Below are 20,302 nucleotides of genomic sequence, written 5' to 3'. Positions count from 1 at the left end.
AATTTAATAGTCACAAATTTAGGTAGAATTATGTTAGGAAGCTTTACATGACTTTCTGAGACTTAACTTGACCTTCACAGATTCTTTAGATGCCTATGTATCATGAGGAGGCACAACTACAAAAATTAAATTTTGACCACAGATATTTGAAGATTTATATATGTGCACTTAAATTTTTCACAAATTTGTTTACACTGTATCATAAAATACAGTTTATGATGAGTCCTATAAAATGTACCAAGTATCTTCATAAATTAGAAATACATTTGCCCTAAGGACTTATATATTAAATAAAAACAAAACTGAGAGGCAAGACAGAGCTGTATTTATTTCTAAAGAGTATTCGTAAAATGAAAATAGGTGCAAAAATAATTCACAATGTTAGTTACACAAACTACCATATGCTACATTTTATATCACTAGATTGCTCATTGTTCATGTCACTGATCATGTCATTGTTCATAAGACATTTATTTATCAAATGAAAGCAAAAGCCTTCTAGCTCCAGCTGAAGTCACTTTTCCAAAATGTAATTGTTATTATCTAAATCTTACTTCAGTTTCCAATCAAAATCACCAATGAATATTACAAAATTAAGTCACAGTCTCTTCTCCATTCGTATTTGCAGTTACCATGTAAGAGTTTTTAAAAAGACATAAAACTGTAAGTTTCTTAGGACCAATAACAATAACTCGGGAAGAAAATGGGAGGAAATGGATCCATAAACATGTATTACAGGTTCTGCAGAACAGCTTTTCAAAATTAAGTTTGAAAGTAGACAAAGCTTGGTGTTTTGGGGTCAGGTAGGACTCTTTCTTAACTTCCATCAGCCAGAGGTAAAGTGAGCAATATGTCACATTAACTTGCTCAATTTTCTTTTCTCAACTTTTCCAATGCCCTTTAGGAACACCATTACTGAGAAGCTATTGTTGGCATTTACAACATAAAACCTGATTTTGGAAGGTTGATATTGCAATAGCCTAAATATCACAAAATTGAAACCTGTGTGGGACCAGTTGTTTTATCATACTAAAAGGAAAAATGAGTTTATGGATGAGCCATTTTGGGTTGAAAAGGAAAAAAAAAAGCTTCAGAATAGTTTAAATGGTTGATTTAAAAACTTGTTGAAATTGATGACTAAAAAATTAACAATTTAATATTTTTGTGTATTACTTTCATATATTAAATGTTGACAGTTATAAGAAAATAGACCCTCACATATATTAACCTCATCGAAGCAAGAGACTTCTATTCAAATAAAACAGTGTTAGTCATTTAAAATAATTTAGAAATCTATTTTCCTTAATGTTTTCAAGTTCAGTACAAATCAAATCTATCACCAAGGAAAATGCATGACAAATGAGAGTCAAATGCTTACCAGTATGAAAGAACCAATCTATCTTTTAAATGAACCATGTAGAGACCACATTTCACGTGAAAAATTATAAATTGATATAGGTACCAAAAGCAGTTCCTAGAAAAACAATTATATCTGAGGACAATAATTTTCCGACAACTTGCCATGATAAATATCATTTGTTTTTCCACATGTAGAATGAGCAGTTGTGGTTTTCTCTGTTTTTCTTATATGTGTAGACATAAAAAAAATAAATAAAACAACTGTCTTTTCTTTGTCTCTTTGGACTCTTTTTGCTAGTCAATTATTGACAATATTGCTGCTTCTTTCCAAACTCTTTGGAAAAAATATTTTAATCATGTGGTGAAGGAAGAGATATAGGTTGGAACTAGTTCTTACACACAAAGAACCATAAGTGAGCTAGATATGATTTTAAAACAACCATACACAATAACAAACTTATAAAAATGAATTAATCTCATTTCAAAAATTGAGCTAATACCTACTTAAATATATTATTATATTAAAAAACCTTCAGTATTGATTTACAGTATGTGTACTCACAAAGTATATGTTGTTATAGACACAGATTAGAAGCAATCAAGTCCCTTTGCTTCTTTGAAAAATAAATAAAACATATAAAACTAGACTGTGCATTTGATGATCTATGTGCTTTGCACTCTAATGTTCTGCATGTCTCTCAGCAACACCGGTCGGTAGTTTTGTTCCAATATTTCCATGTATTCAAAGTAATCACTCACTCGAAACCCATGCAGTGCTTCCTCCTGCCAAAAAATATAAAGGGACGTTCATTCGCTCAGGTAAAAACACACAATTCTAAGTTAATAACTTTTAAATAGTTGATGCATTTTTTTCAGATATAAATGGGGGTTTTATGTTGCCAGTAAATGTGTAATTTTTTAATTTTTATTTAGTAGGCTGTGTATGTATATGATAGCAGGAAATCACGTCCCTATGAAGCAAAGTTATCTATTGTCAAAAACAAAAATGTTATACAGCTAACAAAAAATAAAACAAACTCCTAGATAATGAAATCTCCCTAGTATTTTTACAGCTAATAGTTTCCATGATAGATTGATTGGTTCACATTTGTATTAGTAAAGACTCTATAAAGCTTTTCTATCAAAGGATACTATAATACTGCGAGAAACATGCATCTGTTTATAGCAATTGTTCATAAAACCTTTTAACAGTCTATAATTCATAACGTTGGTACTATGCATGCTTATCCTAATTTGAAATTTAATGGTTAATGTTCCAAATGAGGCACTCAAAAAAAAAAGCAGTAGGGACATCTGTTTAGAATCTTCGCAACTTTTAGGGAATTTTATGACTATTCCTTTTAGCATCTTCAAATAGTAGTTATGCAGTACCTACCCTTCAAAGTTTCCAAAACAACAACAACAACAAAATCTGCTTGACTTAATATAATAATTTTATTTTAGGAGTTTTGAGGTTATAAAAAATTTTGGACAATCCATGCTTGTCTGGAGATTATAGTTTAAAGGCAAAAGTTACTAACAAAAAACAAAAGCAATTCAAAAGCATAAAATATACCATATATTATATTAGAGATAATCAGGTTATAGATGAAAGACATCAATGTGGAGTAACTAGGGAAACATGACACAATTCTCAATAAAACAGGATGTTTTTAAAGGCCTCAGATGTCACTGGTCAACTTCTAAGTTACTAAAAGTTCATAGCTTGCAAATAACTTGGGAGAACATTATTTTGCTATGTAGCACCTAAAATCTGGGTAATTTGGGGGAAATTTGGCACTTTAAAAAAATTATTAGTAATCGACAAGGCAGATATTATAGCTAAAGAAACTAAATGATGTTAAGTTATATGCATAACATTATACCATTAAGGCTAGAGCTAATTCTCTTAATTTTAAAATAATTTTGATGTGTCATCCATTCTTTCATTTGTTCATTCATTAACTCATTTATTCTCTTCTTGTATATAAGGCTCTTGGTTATAAGCTGAAGACACAAAGATGAATGAAACAGGTCCCTATCATTAAACATTAACAGCTGCAGTATATATATTGTTTCCAGTTTTATATATAAGCAACTAAATTGAAGGGTAGGTGATCATCTTATGAATAGCAGAAATATTGGGTTTTGTAAATTTCTCTCCTATCGAAAATGCTTCATTTTGTTCTTTGGGTTTTGAATTGACCATTCATACTGTTCACGAATTCTCTTTAAACAGTTATCGTTATAGTCATGGAACTATTATAAATTTATCCATTTTTTTCATTGAAATAATGTATGATTTGCCATTAATCACCTCTTCACTAAAACTACACCTACGCTGGAGAGGAATTATAGTAATTTGTTATTCTAACCAGAGAATAAAAACTCAATGCTGGAAAAACTGTTTTAGTACATACTCATGATTTTTAAAAGAATACATATTGTTCCTAAAATGTGAATTACGATAAGAGATGACAGCATTTGAACAACAGTTCTAATTCTTCTCTAGGCAAAAATAAGCAAAATCTATTTTAACATTTTAATTATTGTTCCACTTCAATTTAAAAATAAAACTACCTAGCAAGAACCATAACTTTTACTTGATTTCAATGTATTTTTTTCCTTAGAATGTATTTTTTGAAATAATGGCTTCTATTTTGGACATTAGTTTTAAAATAAAATAAAAAAATACCCTGATAATTTGTACTGAAGAGACAACCATAAAACATGACAAGTAATGCTATTAAGATCTTATTTCATAAGAGAAAAATTAAATATTTATTTTAAAGGTAATGTTTTTAAATTACGTTAAGTTCATTATTTAAAATTTGCAGGCAATTTTAGCTCTACACAAAATTTCAAAATCTCGGAATTCTATTTGCTCTCTTCAAATAGAAGTATTTTTCATTTTATCCTAAATGTTCTCTACTAGCCTTTTAAGTGGATAACTTTTCTTTGTAATTATGACCATTTAAACTGCCAGCTTATCATTCAAGTTATAACAGACCATTTCCTAAGAATACTACTTTAATATCATTTATAGACCTAAGTATACTGGACTCTGTATAAAAATATGACTTCCCTTGTTCTTTAAATAGGCATACACATAATTACATAAGGTAACACTCTCTCAGTTTACATAAACAGTGTACTATTTGTTCAAAAACGGTTTTCCTTTAATAGGTTACTACTACTGGAGTAGTTTATGTCTTGGTTAGGAAGTTCATTTTCACATCACATTTTCTTTTTGTACCTCATGGCTTTTCAACCAGGTACCATCAATGGTTGGCTAGCTTCATTAATTTTGAGTTTCAACTGTTGAATCATCAATAAGCATTAAAAATTACCATCCTGAAACACAATGTTGTGTCTTTAATATTGTGTGATGTGCCATACACAGTTTCCCTCTCCTTTGTATGTAGAATCCAGTTTCAAATATGCATCTACTGCTTTTCTATTACTATTGAGAACATTTGATTAGAAGATCCACTGAATTTAGGATCGCATTTTTTTTTAAAGGTATGTCTATGACTAGTCATTGAGAGACAATTTGACATATTAGGAGTACAGGATTTGTATTCAGACCAAAAACGGAGTTCAAACTGCCCCGTTAGTTACTAGATGTATGAACCTGGGAAAGTTTACTGAGTCTGTAAACCTCAGTTTCTCATGTGTAAAACGTGGGCAATACCAGCGTAAGTTTGTGCTGTCCAAAGTCCTTACCATGGACTATAAAACCTTGTGTGATCTGGCTCTTGTGTCATCTCTCACCATTCTAACTCCCTCACCTGGTTCTGGCTACAGTGGTTATCTCAACACTTTCGAAGAGGGCCAATCTCATTCCTTCCTCTGAGATTTTTCACTTGCCTTTCTTCCCATTTAGAAAGATTTTGCCGAGAAGTCATTGTTTTTTCCTTTGCTTTATTCAGGTCTCTGCTACCCTCTCAGAGTAGCGTTTGCTGGACTCTTGATTATAAATAGTATCTCTGAGTCATTCTCTGACTCCCTTACCACGTTTGGTGTCTTTACAATAAGCTCTATCAATATCTAATATTATGTAATTATTTGCATATTATTTATCCATCAGTAGAATGTAAGGTCAATGGGGGCAGGGATACGGCCTGTCTTGTGACTACAATAGTTACTGGGACACAGCTCTTGCACAACAGTAGAATAAGTCAGTGAGTGAATGTGTAACGCTTGCAAATCCCTTTGCCCAGTGCCTCACAGTCAGTGAGCACTGAAGGTGTTACGGTGGTCATAATCAGAACATACTTTTAATTAACTGATGGTGTCTAAAATGCTTCAGTTAGATTTTCTTGATCACACTGCAAATCTATAACGTAAGCATAGATGAGCCCATGAAAACTTACTGATTCCGGTGTCTGCTCTTCAATCCCTTACCAAGAATATAAGGGAACAATTCATCTAAAATATTAAGATATTTAGATATCACTGTCTTTTCTTGCAACTTCTCAGGAATATGCCTGTTATGGAAATCAAGCTATACCTACACACTTTCAAGCATTATTTGTATCAGTTAAAGTTTTCAAAAGTAATGTCCAACACAAATGTTTTTAGAGCTACTGCAAGCCCTGTAAATTTGGAATTTGAACTTAATACAAAGCTTGTCTGAGTGGTAAATATATACAAAGCACAAAAAGATCAAGGGTGCTAACATGACATATACCTTGGTTATAAGATTTTAGGACCAAAGTTAGGTAATTTTCTGATCTGCTCTTTTCCAAATGTTGAATTATTAATGTAGTTGAAAGGTGATTTAAAGAAGGGATGTAATAGCTCTTTATAAAGTATGGAGGAAAAAAAGTAATCTAAATCACTTTGGGTTAAATTGAAACAGTTGATTCTTACTAATAATCATCAGGAAGCATTTAAAATAAAAGTTTACCACAAAAGGTGCAGAATTTACTATACACTGAGGTCACTTAACAAAGAAATTGCATTAATGTCAAATCTCCCGAGAAACACAAAATCATGTAATGAGTCACCTGAGAGAAGGGGTTTTGTGAACACAGTTCTGCTCTTTACCCTTGTTAGACATAACCTTTTTTGTACTGTGTCTGACCTATTATATGAAAAAGAACCTTTCCTACTCGAAGGGGTAGAAACACAACCTAAAAATAATGTTTCCTCTACTATATTCTTCTTGACGTCCTTGGTAAGATTAAAAATTCCTAGATGTCATTATCTCCAAATTTTTGAATCCTTGATGTTGGCATTCTGTATTCAAGCTCCACAGTTAACATTTTTTACATATTCTAAAAGTTTCAAGCTACTTCAGAATCTGTACCAAAATCAGACAACTCAGGCCTCTCTCATGAAAATTCTGTTTTAAAAGGTCTGGGGAGGAGTCTAAATATATCAGTTTTAATAAGCGCCCTAGTGAGTCCTAGGATCAGGGAAGTTTAAATAGAGTGTGTGGTTCTGGATAGAATATTTAGGATAGAATGTGTAGTTCTTAAAGAATTTACTCAGCTGAGAGGTACATGGGCATCTGTGATTAGAGAGACGTTTCAATCTTGGCTGGGTAAATGAAGGAATACGCCTGGATCACATACAATATGAAAGAATGTTCCTGACATAGATCTGAAGGTTATGTCAATGCCAAGTAATAATATGATATGATCTACTAAGACATCTTGGGGCTGCAGAAAAAAAATGGTATATATAGTCTAACTATGGACTCAGTGGAAAACCCTGTTTCCTTTGCTGTATTCTCTATACATCTTTTTTTCTTAAAAAAATAAGAACAAGAAAGACACGGGAGAGGGATGGAACAGGAATGGAGAAATTCCTTAACTAAGCTTTTTTTTTTAAAAAGAGCATACGATGCGCCAGATAATGTTCTAGAAGTATTTTACAGATATCATCTCATTTCATTCAACAAACTTATGTGATAGTTATTATGCCACACCCAATAATACAGATGAGGAAACTGAGGCATAAGCTACATATCCCAGTCTATATAGTTAGCGAGAGACAGAGCCAGAATTTTAATTCAGGTGAACTCAAGTGATACAACGACAATGCAGAAACATATCTGTAAACCACAGCTGACTTAATACTGAACATGTTTTATCTATTCCCTCAGATAGTGAATTATTTTTAATATTATGTACACTTTTGTCTTTTACAAGGTTAGCATTCAATACGTTTTTCTCAGTGTAATCTCCATTTCTTACCCTGTCAACATGTTCAGGAGCAACTGCTAATAGCAACACATACACACACACACCTCTTGACAATTTACTGATTGGGTTGAAATTAATCAGATTTTTTCATAATTATAAATTGATTTTGCCATAACATGCAGGATTTAGTTGAAGCATTTTAATTATTTTGAGTCTTCACAGCCTAATTTTCACTGCAAGGCAGTCTTTTCCTAGTCTGGCATTTCAGTGATGTTTGTCCCCAGGTTGAATTTACAAACTAAAAACAAGATCACTGCCAGCCTATTAGCACGCTAGAGAGGAATGCAATATAGCCAGGTGGCTAAAGCAGAGGGTCTTCTGAAGTACTATTAAAGTAATTAATTCTCACTATACCTAAGAGAGAGAGAGAACTGCATTAACAAACAACTTTAGACTGTCAAGTTTGCTGAGATATTTGAGAATATTTATTTTGTTGGATGATGTTTTTCTCCAGAAGCTTGATGCCTCCAGATTTCCTGAACCATTCTCTGTCACAGATAAAAATGTTCAGAACCCCATGTCCAAGGACGAAGCTCTTCAGCAGACTTTCAGAAGCTGCCTTCAAGCTCAGTATTAATCTAATAATCACCATAGTGTGCGAATAATGCACTTAGCTGCTCTATTATCCAATACACATTTTTGTTGTGTCTGCAAGGATATTGTGAAAAACTCAGACGATACCTGATATCAACTTATACCCATGGCATTCATCTAATTTAATATTTAGTAGTTTAATCCAAAGAAGGAAAACAATTTGTTTGTTTTGTTGGGCTGGGCTGTCTAGTAGTGTTCATCACCTTCTGCTCTAAGAAATTCTAAGTAGTCTTTTTAATATATCGATGGATCATGAAGAACTGTTCAGTGGACTATTACAACTGTACACAATGAGTCTAGATTCTCAATCATCTGATTTAAAATCTTGAGCTGAAATCAAAATGGATACAAATAGGTTGATATTTTGTTTATGCTTCTATCATGTCACTTTCTCTCAATACGTGAAACTTAAACCAGGAAAAGAACTGCATACTTTCAATCTTCTGGAACCATTTCATTACCTGAAGTTTTTCACGATAACTTATAACAGTGGAAAACATAATATATTTGTGTTTTTTCAGTTTCAATGTTTTTGAAACTAATTCAAGTGGGCCTGATTATTTGAACTTATTTACCGCAGTCAGATGGTTATCTACTTTTACATAATGATTCAATATCCTCCTTTTAAAAAGTAGTTTTATTATAAAAGAAGTATGAGCCCATTCTTCAAAATAAAAAAGTTCCCATAAGTACATACAAAAATATATAATAAAAAGTAAGTCTCCTATTATACTTTATCTCCTTTTCCTCTCAGAAACAATCATCACTAAATTTGTAGAGTCAGGGAATAACATGCAATCGATGTAAGACTATTATTATGGCTGTGACAAGTACTTACAACAATGGAAAATGGTTGATAAGTTTTTCTCCCTTGAGATAAGAATGAGATTTTGGATCAGAAAGTATAAAACATAATGTCCAAGGTTTAATCCCTATAACTATAATTAAATGAGGAATTTTTAAATCATATATCTATTCTTGACTTATGGGGATCTTTTGAGAAAAGAATAAAAATCACTTTATTAATCAAAATTTCATTATTGGTTAATATGTAAGTGAAAAATGGTACACATATGTTTACATACTTTGCAAACAAGAGATTATATGTAACAAGGCTTAATGGAGTAAAGGAGTGTGTAAATGCATTTTGAAATAACCTGCACTGGAATTTGTCTAACGAGAATAATAACTGCCCACCAAAAGAGATTGGTGAACTTGAGACCTACCTGCTGAAAATGAAACAAAAAGTGAAGTCACAGAAGGGCATTTTTTCTAATCCGTCAGATGACTGCAAATAGCAGGAGTAAGAAGTAAGGTTTGTTCTAGGACAAGTGCTAACAATTAATTCTTTGCTAACATGTCCTTAATTTGGATTTAAACCAATTCAATTAAAATTTGGTAATTTATGTAAAACTTAGTAAAGATAATATTTTCCCCCTCGTTTAAATATTCTTTAGTTTTAAATTGATAGCATTATGCCCAGAGGAAAACAGAGTTTGAGACATATTTAAAAGGTTACCATTTGCAAACCCTATTACAATTTCCCCTGCAGTTGTCAAGAAAGAGATGAAATTGCAATAATCACCACTATTAATCAGATTTAAAGATGATGAAATATGAAGACAGCCTTCTGGAGGGAAGGAAGATAAGTGACAATCATTTGGATAAGTTAGTAATGTTTGTTAGTCAATGTGAAGAAAACTAAGTTCATTTACCTTCCCCTTTATTTACAATCTTTATCTTAGAAAGTATTTATTGAGCACCTACTATGTACCAGATTCTGTTCCATGCATTGAAAACGCATTAGTAAATGAAATAGACAAAATCAAAGTTAGACAAAATCAAATGGGTAGAGCTTACCCATTTTCTGGGGAAGACTGACAAAAAATATATAAAATAATTTCAGCTAGTGACAAATATCTCATGTAAGAGAAACTAAAGTAGAATAAGAGGTTAGAGAATTATAGGTTAGGGGATACACATTTATAAAGTTTGGGAAAATTTCAGACTCTGAAATCCCTATAACTGACCACTGTAGCTGATGAAAATGTCCCTTACTGAAAAGGAACCCACATTTGTCCTCAACATATTTCCCAAATGCTTAACCATCCCTGTTCTCCGAATTACCTACTACAGATCTTTTTTTTTTCTTTCTTTTTCTACCTAAGTTTTCCTCCTATATATATAACCACTGCTTTGGTACACTGTTTCATTAAGAATGTCTCTAAGATCATAATTCTAGATATACATACATATGTAAGAATTTGTGACTTTTTGAATTCAGTATTTAAGAAATAAAAATGCTTGATAGTTTGGCAATCTTAAATGATCACCGACATTTATTTACAGAGAATCATCATTATGGAAAATAGCTTGGACAAATATCTAATGATAAATAGTAAAGATAAAATTAATTTACACAGAAATTACTCACTGACCTAGAGAAACCTACGAAATGACAAATACCAGTTTTGGTGTATGTATGTAAATATGTACCTGTGGGATGATGAGGGCAACAGGGGGAGGGAAACATATTTTAAATTCAAGAAAAGATTTTAACTTAAAACACAGTTGGATTTCCACCAAGAATTTCACACAGGGATGTATTTATACATCATATATTTCTTAAAGTCCAGAGCTTCAAGTCACATTATTGTGAGTGAGAAAGTAAGCAACTGTATCTTGTTTTAAAATACTGGCTTATATATGGTAGTGACTTTTTAAAAAGAGTATTATGATAGAATAATCTTTCAAGAAAACCTTTTATAAAAGTAGTTGGAAGTTCAGAAAATACAGACTATGAAGGTATAAGAAATTATACTAAATGTGTTTTAAAAGTATCAAACCTCTGTATTAACACAGTAACTTGAACTTTAAATGACCAAGTAAGGTATAGGAATATAAAAAAATATATGTCTTTTGGCAAAGCATACTGGTTACAAGCGAAGTTTTGGATTCATACAGTTTAATTTCACATCCCCTCTATTGGTATAATTTGGGGCAGTTTACGTAATTGGGTGCCTCAGTTTCCTCATCTCTAAAATGAGGATGATAATATTAATAGTACCTACCTCTGAAGGTTGTTTTTAGGATTGGATGAGTGTCTAGAAAAGTATCTGACATTAACTTCCCCATCAAAGCTAGCTATTAACTCATAACCATCTTCCCCATAGATACAAAGACACTTACTTTTAGGAAAACCTGCAGATCTTGAGTCTGAGTGTGCTGCAGAATGTCTTGTTGTAGATGTTTGAATATAGCTATACAGATGTACACTTGGTAGTCAGCACCAAGGAAAACACAAGTAGCAATATAATGGCAGATTTCTATCCAATCTAAGTAATTCCAAAAACACTGACTTATCCATTGAACGCAAATCTAGAAAAAAAGAAGCCAGTTCATTAGAAAGCTTACAAGACCATATTTGCCTTTCAAAAAGCAATAACCAATAACTCACACTAAACCAATGAAGAGCTTAGCATTCAATCAAAAAGACATCTGCACACCAGCCTAACAAGGATGCTTCACCTATTTTCTTGATGCAGGAAAAAACTTCCATGGCTTCAGGACGTGGGGGTAAGCGATGGGAGTCCACACTGCTCAAATACCTACTGCTAAATGCATTTAGTCATACTGTCCTCCTCTTACCCGTAATACCAGTCTGCTCTCTACAGATAACAAATGCTGAGAGACTATTTTAATTCAGAGATGGGAGTTTTTTCTATCCTACCTATAATCACAGATGTATAATTATGCAGATGACAGATTGCTAAATGTTACATTAATGCAAATGGACTCTTTCTGAATCAGAAAACACTTTATTCCAAACAGAATTATGTAATGTAAAAACTGAGAGCTAATGTAGAGACTAATTCAAAACTGAGACTTTTTAAAAAATCATTTATCTTTTTGAATAACATTTGTTCAGATTACAAAAGCAATACATACCCATTGTGGGCAAAAAAACAGAAAAGCTTAAGAAAAAAACAACAATGACAGAGTTTAACATTGTTAACATTTTGGTACTTTAATGTTATGGGTGGAATTGTGTATTCCCAAAAAGAGTATATCAAAGCCCTAACCCCTAGTACCTGTGAATGTTACATTATTTGGAAATAGGGTCTTCACAGAAGTAGTAGCTAAGCTAAAATGATGTCATTAGGGGAGCCCAATTCCAGTATGACTGGCATCCATATAACAAGGGGAAATTTGGACACAGATAGTCACACAGAAAGGGAAGATGCTGAAAAGTCACACATGCAGAGTGTCACACTTGAAGACAGATGACTGATTCATCTACAAGCAAGAAACATTTGATGCTACTATAAGCTAGAAAAGACCATTAAACAGTACTTTTGCTAGTATGTTTAGAGGGAACGTAGCCTTGCCAACACTCTGATTTCAGATTTCTGGCTTCCAAAATTGTGAGACAATAAATTTCTGGTTTTCTTTAAGTAGCCCAGCTCATAATACTTTTGACACTGTAGTGTTAGGAAACTAAGACAATTACTTTCCAATATTTTAATTTTCATTATGATTAGCAGTTTACCACTGAGGAAACATTTCCCGTATTGATCTTCTCTTCTCCTGCAGTTTTACATTTTAGTGGGGTGGGGAGGAGGAATAGGAACAGCTACGATGGCTTATTTCAGTTTGTCAAAGATATAGAAATATAAATTTTCCTTTTTTATTCTATCATTTTTGTCCTTTTAAAAATATATTCTTGAATAGTTTCTGAAATTTATTTTGATATCCCTGATTCAGTCTTTTGGAATGCTGGTTCCACTTTTAACTGCTTTTATCGTTGTATATTACTTTACTAGGGCTCCCATAACAAAGTACCAGAGACTGGGTGACAAGCAACAGAAATTTATCTTCTCATAATTCTTGAGAAGTCCAAATTCAAGGTGTTGGCAGGGCTGGTTTCTTGTGAGGCCTCATTCTTTGGCTTGTAGATGGAAGCTTTCTCTCATAGTTTCACATGGTCTTCCCTCAGTACATGTCTGTGTCAAAATTCCTATTCTTATAAGGACACCAGTCATACTGGATTAGGGCTCACCCTAATGACCTCACTTTTAAGTCAATTACCCACTTTAAAGACTCTATCTCTATATAATCACATGCTGAAGTACTAGGGTTAGAACTTCAACATATGAATTTTGATACCACATGGTATCATTGAAGTTTTGTTTTCCATATATTATTATTCATGTCAACCATTAACCTTTTAATTTCAGCCATTATGGGTATATCTTTTCATCTCACCTCCAGGTCATATTTCCTATTTTGTTATTGAGAATACCAACTATATGACCAAATGTTTTCTTCTGCTTTTTATTATAATTCTGTTCTCAGTATATATATATAATTCTGTTCTCCATATAAGATATTGCATATATATACTGAGAACAGAATATATATAACAGTACATGAACCCGACCTATCACAGCTTCAAAATTTTGATTGGTTGATATGTCCACAGTCCATTTGCCTCTATAGGCTCCCCTCTTTAAAATTTTTAAGATAAAATATATCGTAAGGTACTATACATTATGTCTGTGTTTATTTTAAAACACATTCAATGTCTCAGTTATCAACAGAATCAACATAACTTTTCATTTCACTTATCAGACAAGAAACTCTCAGAATAATACCAACACTACCACAAGCAATATGATTACCAAAAAACACACAGTAGTTTTGCTGTTCTTTTTGTCTTTAGATGACATATCACTAGGTATGTACAGACAAATGACACTGTTTTAAAGTGCTTTTCATGAACTTACACCATTTGGTTCATTTGATTCAGTTTGACTTTATGATTTTTAGGGACCAAATTTATTTAGTTGGTTATTTATATATATTTATTTGTATCATTATATAAAATATTGAAATGATTCCAAAGTAAAAATACAAAGCAAAGTACATTCCCTGGTTCTCTGGCCCATTCCTTCCCCATCTTTAAAGTTATGATTTTTAAAAAAATGGTGTATTCTTTGATGTTAATATAAGCACATTTATATAAATTTGTACTCCATCCTTTCTTATATAAATGGTAACATACTAAACACTTTTTCTCCACCTTGTTCTCAGTTAACAAAACGATCCCATATATCCTTCCATGGCAACATACAGAGGTATTTCTCATTCTTTTTACAATTACATAGTTTTCCACTGTGGATAAACCATAATTTATTCAATCAAACCCCTGTTCACAGACATCTGTACTACTTCCAGGCTTTTGATACTATAAACAATGCTATAAGAACACAACTGTGTGTATGTATTTTCAAAATTTTGCCAGTCTATCTCTGGGAAAGATTTCCTTAAGTGGCATTGTGGGGTTAAAGGGTAAATAAATGCAAATATGATTTTGCCACAAATTGCCAAATTCCCTCTTATAAGTCTCAAAAATATACAATGTTATTAAAACCAACCAGTTGAGTCTTTATACTCATTGAAAAAATATTATTAAGTAGTTTATGAAATGGTATACAAAGAAAGTGTATATAGAGTGGCAGCCTTAACATTCTGCTTTTCATTTGTATAATTTTACATTTTTCAAAAAGAACTGTCAAAAAATATGAAATGAAAAAGACAGTTTTCTATAATTCTGCTTTTATGGTAGTGGTTGTGGTGGGGACTGGGAAAAAAGGGAAAAAAAAAACAAGAGGTGTTTCTAGAGTATATTCAGAGGATTATCCTTGTTAGCCCATGGGTAGTACACAGTATTACTTGCTTACATAGTATTAGGTTGGTACAAAAGGTTAGTACAAAAGGTTGGTACAAAAGTTGTGGTATAAAAGGTTAAAAATTGCAAAAACTGCAATTACTTTTGCACCAATCTAATACAATAATCAGTGATATGATGTCTCCAAGGAATTACAAGAAATAAATAATTAAAGACACATGGTACTTCTTAAACCATGAAAGCTAATAAAAATACAATAAGGAAAATTTTTTTAACAAAGGTAAAACTGGTCAAAAAGTTAATAGAACATATGACTTTTTTTTGTTCATTTAAAAAGAAAGTATATTTAAATTTCTATTTCCTTCCCAATCTCAGTTACTCTTAAAATAAACTCTAATCAACAAACATATATTTCTAACCACACTTAATTTTTTGTGTTCTAGTTGAGCTTATTATTTTTACTAAAGAGAACTCCGTATTTATTTAGCACCCTACCCAGAAATCCTTCATTAATCACCATTCCTAATCCCTTAGTGTCTTCAACTTCAAAAAGCACTGCTTCTAATTAGATCAAAATGAGTAAGCTTTGAAATACAAAATGTGTACCCAAATAATTACTTAACCACATATACTCATTTAATTACTTAAAAGTAGTTTTCATATTTTATAATTAGCAATGAAATGGCAAATAATATCAACAAAGCAATGGTATATATCTGGACACAAAATCATTAGCTCACAAAGGGAGCCATTAAAAAGGCATTTTGACATTAGATAATTTAAGAAACATGTAACATTATTGCTCAGAAATAATGCAGTGGTTTTTACTAGGTAAATCTGCTTGATACATGCAAACACTTTCTAACTGATCAAGATACATGAAATTGATAAAGAGATGCCAAAATGTTAGATACCAGATTGATACAGAGGGGCCCGAGGCACTACAAGTTTTCCCACAATCTTTGTTATTCATTTTTAAGTTAAAGGATATATGTTAGGCACTAGTAAATGATTGGCAGTATTAAACAATATACATTGTATTCATCAAGACTAGAATGGCAAAAAGGAACTTTCAGGAACCTACTCCTCCCTGGCTTGGATTTTCAGAAGAATTGAAAGAATGGACTATTGAGCTTAAATATGTAACTACTTCCAACCAGAATTAAACATTTTGTGATTCAAAATCCCCAGAAGTGTTTTAGGTACATATACAGTAAGAGCTAGAATTGGCTGAGGAAGTCTTCCTTTCCACTACATGCAATTCCTTGCTATATTTAGACTCTTTATTAACTTCAGGAATCGTAAAACTCAACAGGTGGAGTCACCTGATGCATTAATGTAATAAATGACAAAAGGGTACTTCAAAGTAAGGATAAAAGCACATGTCATAATGTTAAGAACTACTGTCTGCTCAAGAGGAAAAGATTTCCTGTATGACAAATCCAAGGGAATGAAGAAATTTCTCAGGATGTCGCATTAACAGGTCAAATAAACGCTAAGGTCAAGACAATCTTAACCATAAAGGAACTTGACAAAATTCAACATTTTCACTTGATTAAAAGAAAGGCAACAAAATTTAATATTTTACATAGACTAGAGAAGGATTCTTCCATAGCATGATAGGAAGTAATTCTCTCCACTAGTTACTACTTAATGGTAAAATGCTGAATGCTTTCCCAGTAATTCAAGTCCAAAACAAGTAAGCCGTTATTATTTAGAATTACTCTGGAAAATTTATATAATTTAGTGAAAAATGAAGCAGAAATGAAATACATTAGAAAGTTGGAGGAAAACATACAAATCTAGAAAAAAATGCATAACCTAATGAATGTAAAAAACTAATGACTTTATTATTAACAATAACCAAAGAAAAAATAAACTTGAAAAAGAGATCTCAAGCTACACTAATTAAATGAGAAATGAATAAGTATATGGAAAAATCTATACTACAATTAGTAAAATATAGTACAAAGAAAATAAATGAAAAAAAAACTTACTATGTTTCTAGATAAGGAGGTTGTTGAAAACATAATTCTTCTCAACCTAATTTATAGTTTAACATAATAGCAATCTAAATTTCATCTAAATTCAAAAATGCCCCATTTTAACTGTGCAAAATCACCTTAAAGTACACATAAATAGCAACACTAAATTAACTTTTTTTAGGGGGAATTCGGAAGTAAATGATAGGCTTACTCTTATCCAACATAAAGACATCATATAAATCTACAATATGTAAAATACAACAGTAAATAATACAATGGTAAATAAATAAAAAATAGTCAATTAATTACAATAGTAAATAAATATGTACCTCAGGAATTGATTTGGATAGTGAGGGTTACTTTTAAAGAATATGTACAATCAACAGGAATCACACTAAGACATGTGGGCAATTAATAAGAAGGTTCAACTAGTTAAAACCAGAATTCTAGTCAACCATCTAATGTTAAAAAAAGAACAAAAAAAACACAAAAATTTTAAAGGAGAAAACAATTTTCACCTATTAACTTAGTGATTACTTTTGAAGAAGCCAAATACCCAGTCCTGAAACAGAGATACTCTCTTCATTTCTGTTAGAAGAGTAAAATCAAAGCAATTTGATAACATGCATCAAGAGCTTTAAAAGTGTTCAAATCTTTTGATTAAGTATTTCTACCTTCTGGTATTATGACCTAAAGATTTAAATCTAAAAATAGAAAAAAAGGTGTAAGTTTTAAAATATTAATTTTAGTCTGATTGTAACATCATGAAAAAACAATGCACACCTCCACCAATGAAGGACTGGCCATGCATAGGAGGGAGCCATCCTGTGGTTATTGCGTGTGACCAGAGGAACAAATCCAGGCTCTAGAAAAATCATTAAGCCGTCCCAGATCCCAACAGCAGAAACAGAGTGCTAGGCTGTCTTGTTAGATAAGATACAGTATCTCACATACCAGATACTCAGTGTTGATAAGAATCCTTGCCCTACATGACTTAATCCTTAAATTAGCCTTATGAAGCAGATATTCTATCTATTAAAAAGCCTATATGTCATAGACATTCAGAACGTCTATACCTTTTAATAGCTGAACCTTAATTTGAATTCTGTGAATGCCAGAGATCTACTATAAAGTAAACCTATATATTATAATAGACCTAAGGAGAAAAAGCCAGTTTAGGGATTTAAACACAAAGGTATAAATAATTACAGAAATGATTTTATTAATTCAAATGTATTTCCAATATTTGATGAGAATGCAATTGTCTTTAAAGATCCTGAGATCTGGGAGTTGAAGAAATACTACTTTGTAATGAATTACCTGTGATGGTGCAAAACCAGACATATGAAAAGCTGAAAACACAAGTGGCACCTCTGCTTTCAGTAGCATTTCAATATAGTGAGCGCTGCAAAAATATACTGGATGGATGCCGGTTTCTATAGTGTCAACATGTAGGTACTGCTACATAAAAGAAAGAAATTGAGAATTAATGAATATGCAGCTAATTTAAAATAATCAAACATCTAAATCTTTTGCTTTGAATTTCTACTTCAAAATTAATGTGGTGGCATAACAAGTTATGCAAACATTATACTTATGCCAATTTAAAAGTCAGAACGTTAAGCACTTGTAGAAAGCATAAATCTCAATAAAGACAATATGATATACCTTCCAAGACACAGGAAAAAGCAAACACTGTAATTTTGGCAACTTCAATCCCCTATAGAATGATGGGGATGGGTGCTGTATGAAAGAATAAATACATCAGTGTGTACATGAGTAATAAATGCTTTACTTTGTAATACTAAGGGTATTTCAGTATGTTATTATCCTTGGCTTTGACCAATGATTCCATAATGCTAAAAAGTTTTAGTTTGTTAGCTCTTAGGGATATTTGTCTAATTTCCTTGTACTAAGTTCATGTTAACCCCAACATAAACTTGAGTTACTAATAACTGAAATTGGGCATGCCATAAGAAATTCATCTCTAAGACTAGGCAAAAAATACATAACGATTCACATCAAAGTTCTCAGGCCAACTATTTATTTACATATATATATATGTAAATAAATAAATATATATATAAATATATATATATATACTAAAACAGGTAATTTCTAGAGTTACACTTTTAACTCATAAGCATAAATAATATAGATACAGAATAATATAGATACATAAATTTATATAGATACAGAATTAGTACTACCCATGTATAATGTGCATCCTTATTTTTCCCTCACAAATGGGGAAAAAAGTGCACATTATACAAGGCAAAATACAGTACGTGTTCTTAAAAATAAGTATAAATTTATATTACTGATTTTTATATTTTATATTTATATGTATATTTATATATGTGTGGATATATAAACACATACTGTAGTTTGCCATGTATAATATGCACTTTTTTGCCCACATTTGGGGAAAATAAGGATGTATATTATACACGGGTAGTACTATTTCTGTATCTACATAAATGTTTTTAACTCTTTTATTTATGCTTATGAGTTAAAAGTGTAACTCTAGAAATCAATAACAATATCCGTATGCAAAATAATACCCTGGAATACAACAATTGATTTTGTTGAACTTACAAGGAACTTGCAAAAACAAAGAAAGAGTTCTTGGCCTTCTATGATGTGTAAGTATCGTAAATTTGTTACTGGTACATAAAATTTCTTGTACCATAATGTGTTAAAAAATTAATGCTAAATTCTTTTGTAATACAAAAAATAAGTACCTACATGTAAACAAATAAAAATTTGAATTAAAATGATGTTTTTTTTCCTGAAAGTTTGGGCCAAAAACGTGGGTGTGCATTAATACACAGCAAAAACAGTATTTACAAACTTGCGTATTTCAGCAATGTCTTCATAAAGTTGGTTTTTCAATCTAGCTCTCAGATACAATTTATCAGCATGAATGTCTATAATGTTTTAATGAGTGTTATTGTAAATCCAACATCTAACCACAATAACTTTTTTTTAAACACAGACTAAGTTTGAAGATATAATTTTGTGGCAGGAAAAACTCTTAGTCTAACAATTACATCCTACAGACGTATAATGAAAATTGATACTGAATTAGATCTTCAAATTAGATCTGAAGAATACATAATTAAGAAAGTTTTATACAAGCATTTCTGTTCTTAGCTTTACTGGGCAACTCCTATTTTTAAACTTTTTAATAAAAGAAGACTAATACTTTTAAATTAAAACAAATCAAACATAAAATTAAATAAGAGTTAAAATAAGGAGGATTTCTTTCAAATTTTAAAAGCTAAGCTGCTTTCAAGGACTTAGGTTAAAGTTATATACTAAAATTTCTGAAATTAGTGAGTTGATTTATCAGTTTTCCTGTTTTATCACTCATCATCATAACTGATGATTTACCATTTTACATTGCAGAAATATGTATTTGTAGGAGTAGATAGGTTGTAGAAAAATATATTTTA

General features: G+C 31.5%; 1 protein-coding gene across 1 annotated transcript in view; it reads right to left on the bottom strand.

Annotated features, from left to right (window-relative positions):
- Nucleotides 1–303: 303 nt before the first annotated feature.
- TBC1D32 (TBC1 domain family member 32) overlaps nucleotides 304–20,302 on the bottom strand; it is a 182,894-nt gene continuing 162,895 nt past the window's right edge. The window contains exons 33-35 of the mRNA XM_088795491.1: nucleotides 18,165–18,305; nucleotides 11,358–11,546; nucleotides 304–2,142 (exon numbers count right to left, since the gene is read on the bottom strand). Of these exons, the coding sequence (XP_088651617.1) occupies nucleotides 2,023–2,142; nucleotides 11,358–11,546; nucleotides 18,165–18,305 (450 nt within the window). The 3' untranslated portion in view covers nucleotides 304–2,022. The remainder of the gene's footprint in view (nucleotides 2,143–11,357; nucleotides 11,547–18,164; nucleotides 18,306–20,302) is intronic.

This window comes from Rhinolophus sinicus, chromosome 2 (genome assembly GCF_057876585.1).
Source record: "Rhinolophus sinicus isolate RSI-liver-muscle chromosome 2, RSI-T2T, whole genome shotgun sequence".
Classification (NCBI taxonomy): Eukaryota; Metazoa; Chordata; class Mammalia; order Chiroptera; family Rhinolophidae; genus Rhinolophus; species Rhinolophus sinicus.
The sequence above is the reverse complement of the archived record's forward strand: the minus strand, read 5'-3'. Positions and strand labels throughout refer to the sequence as shown.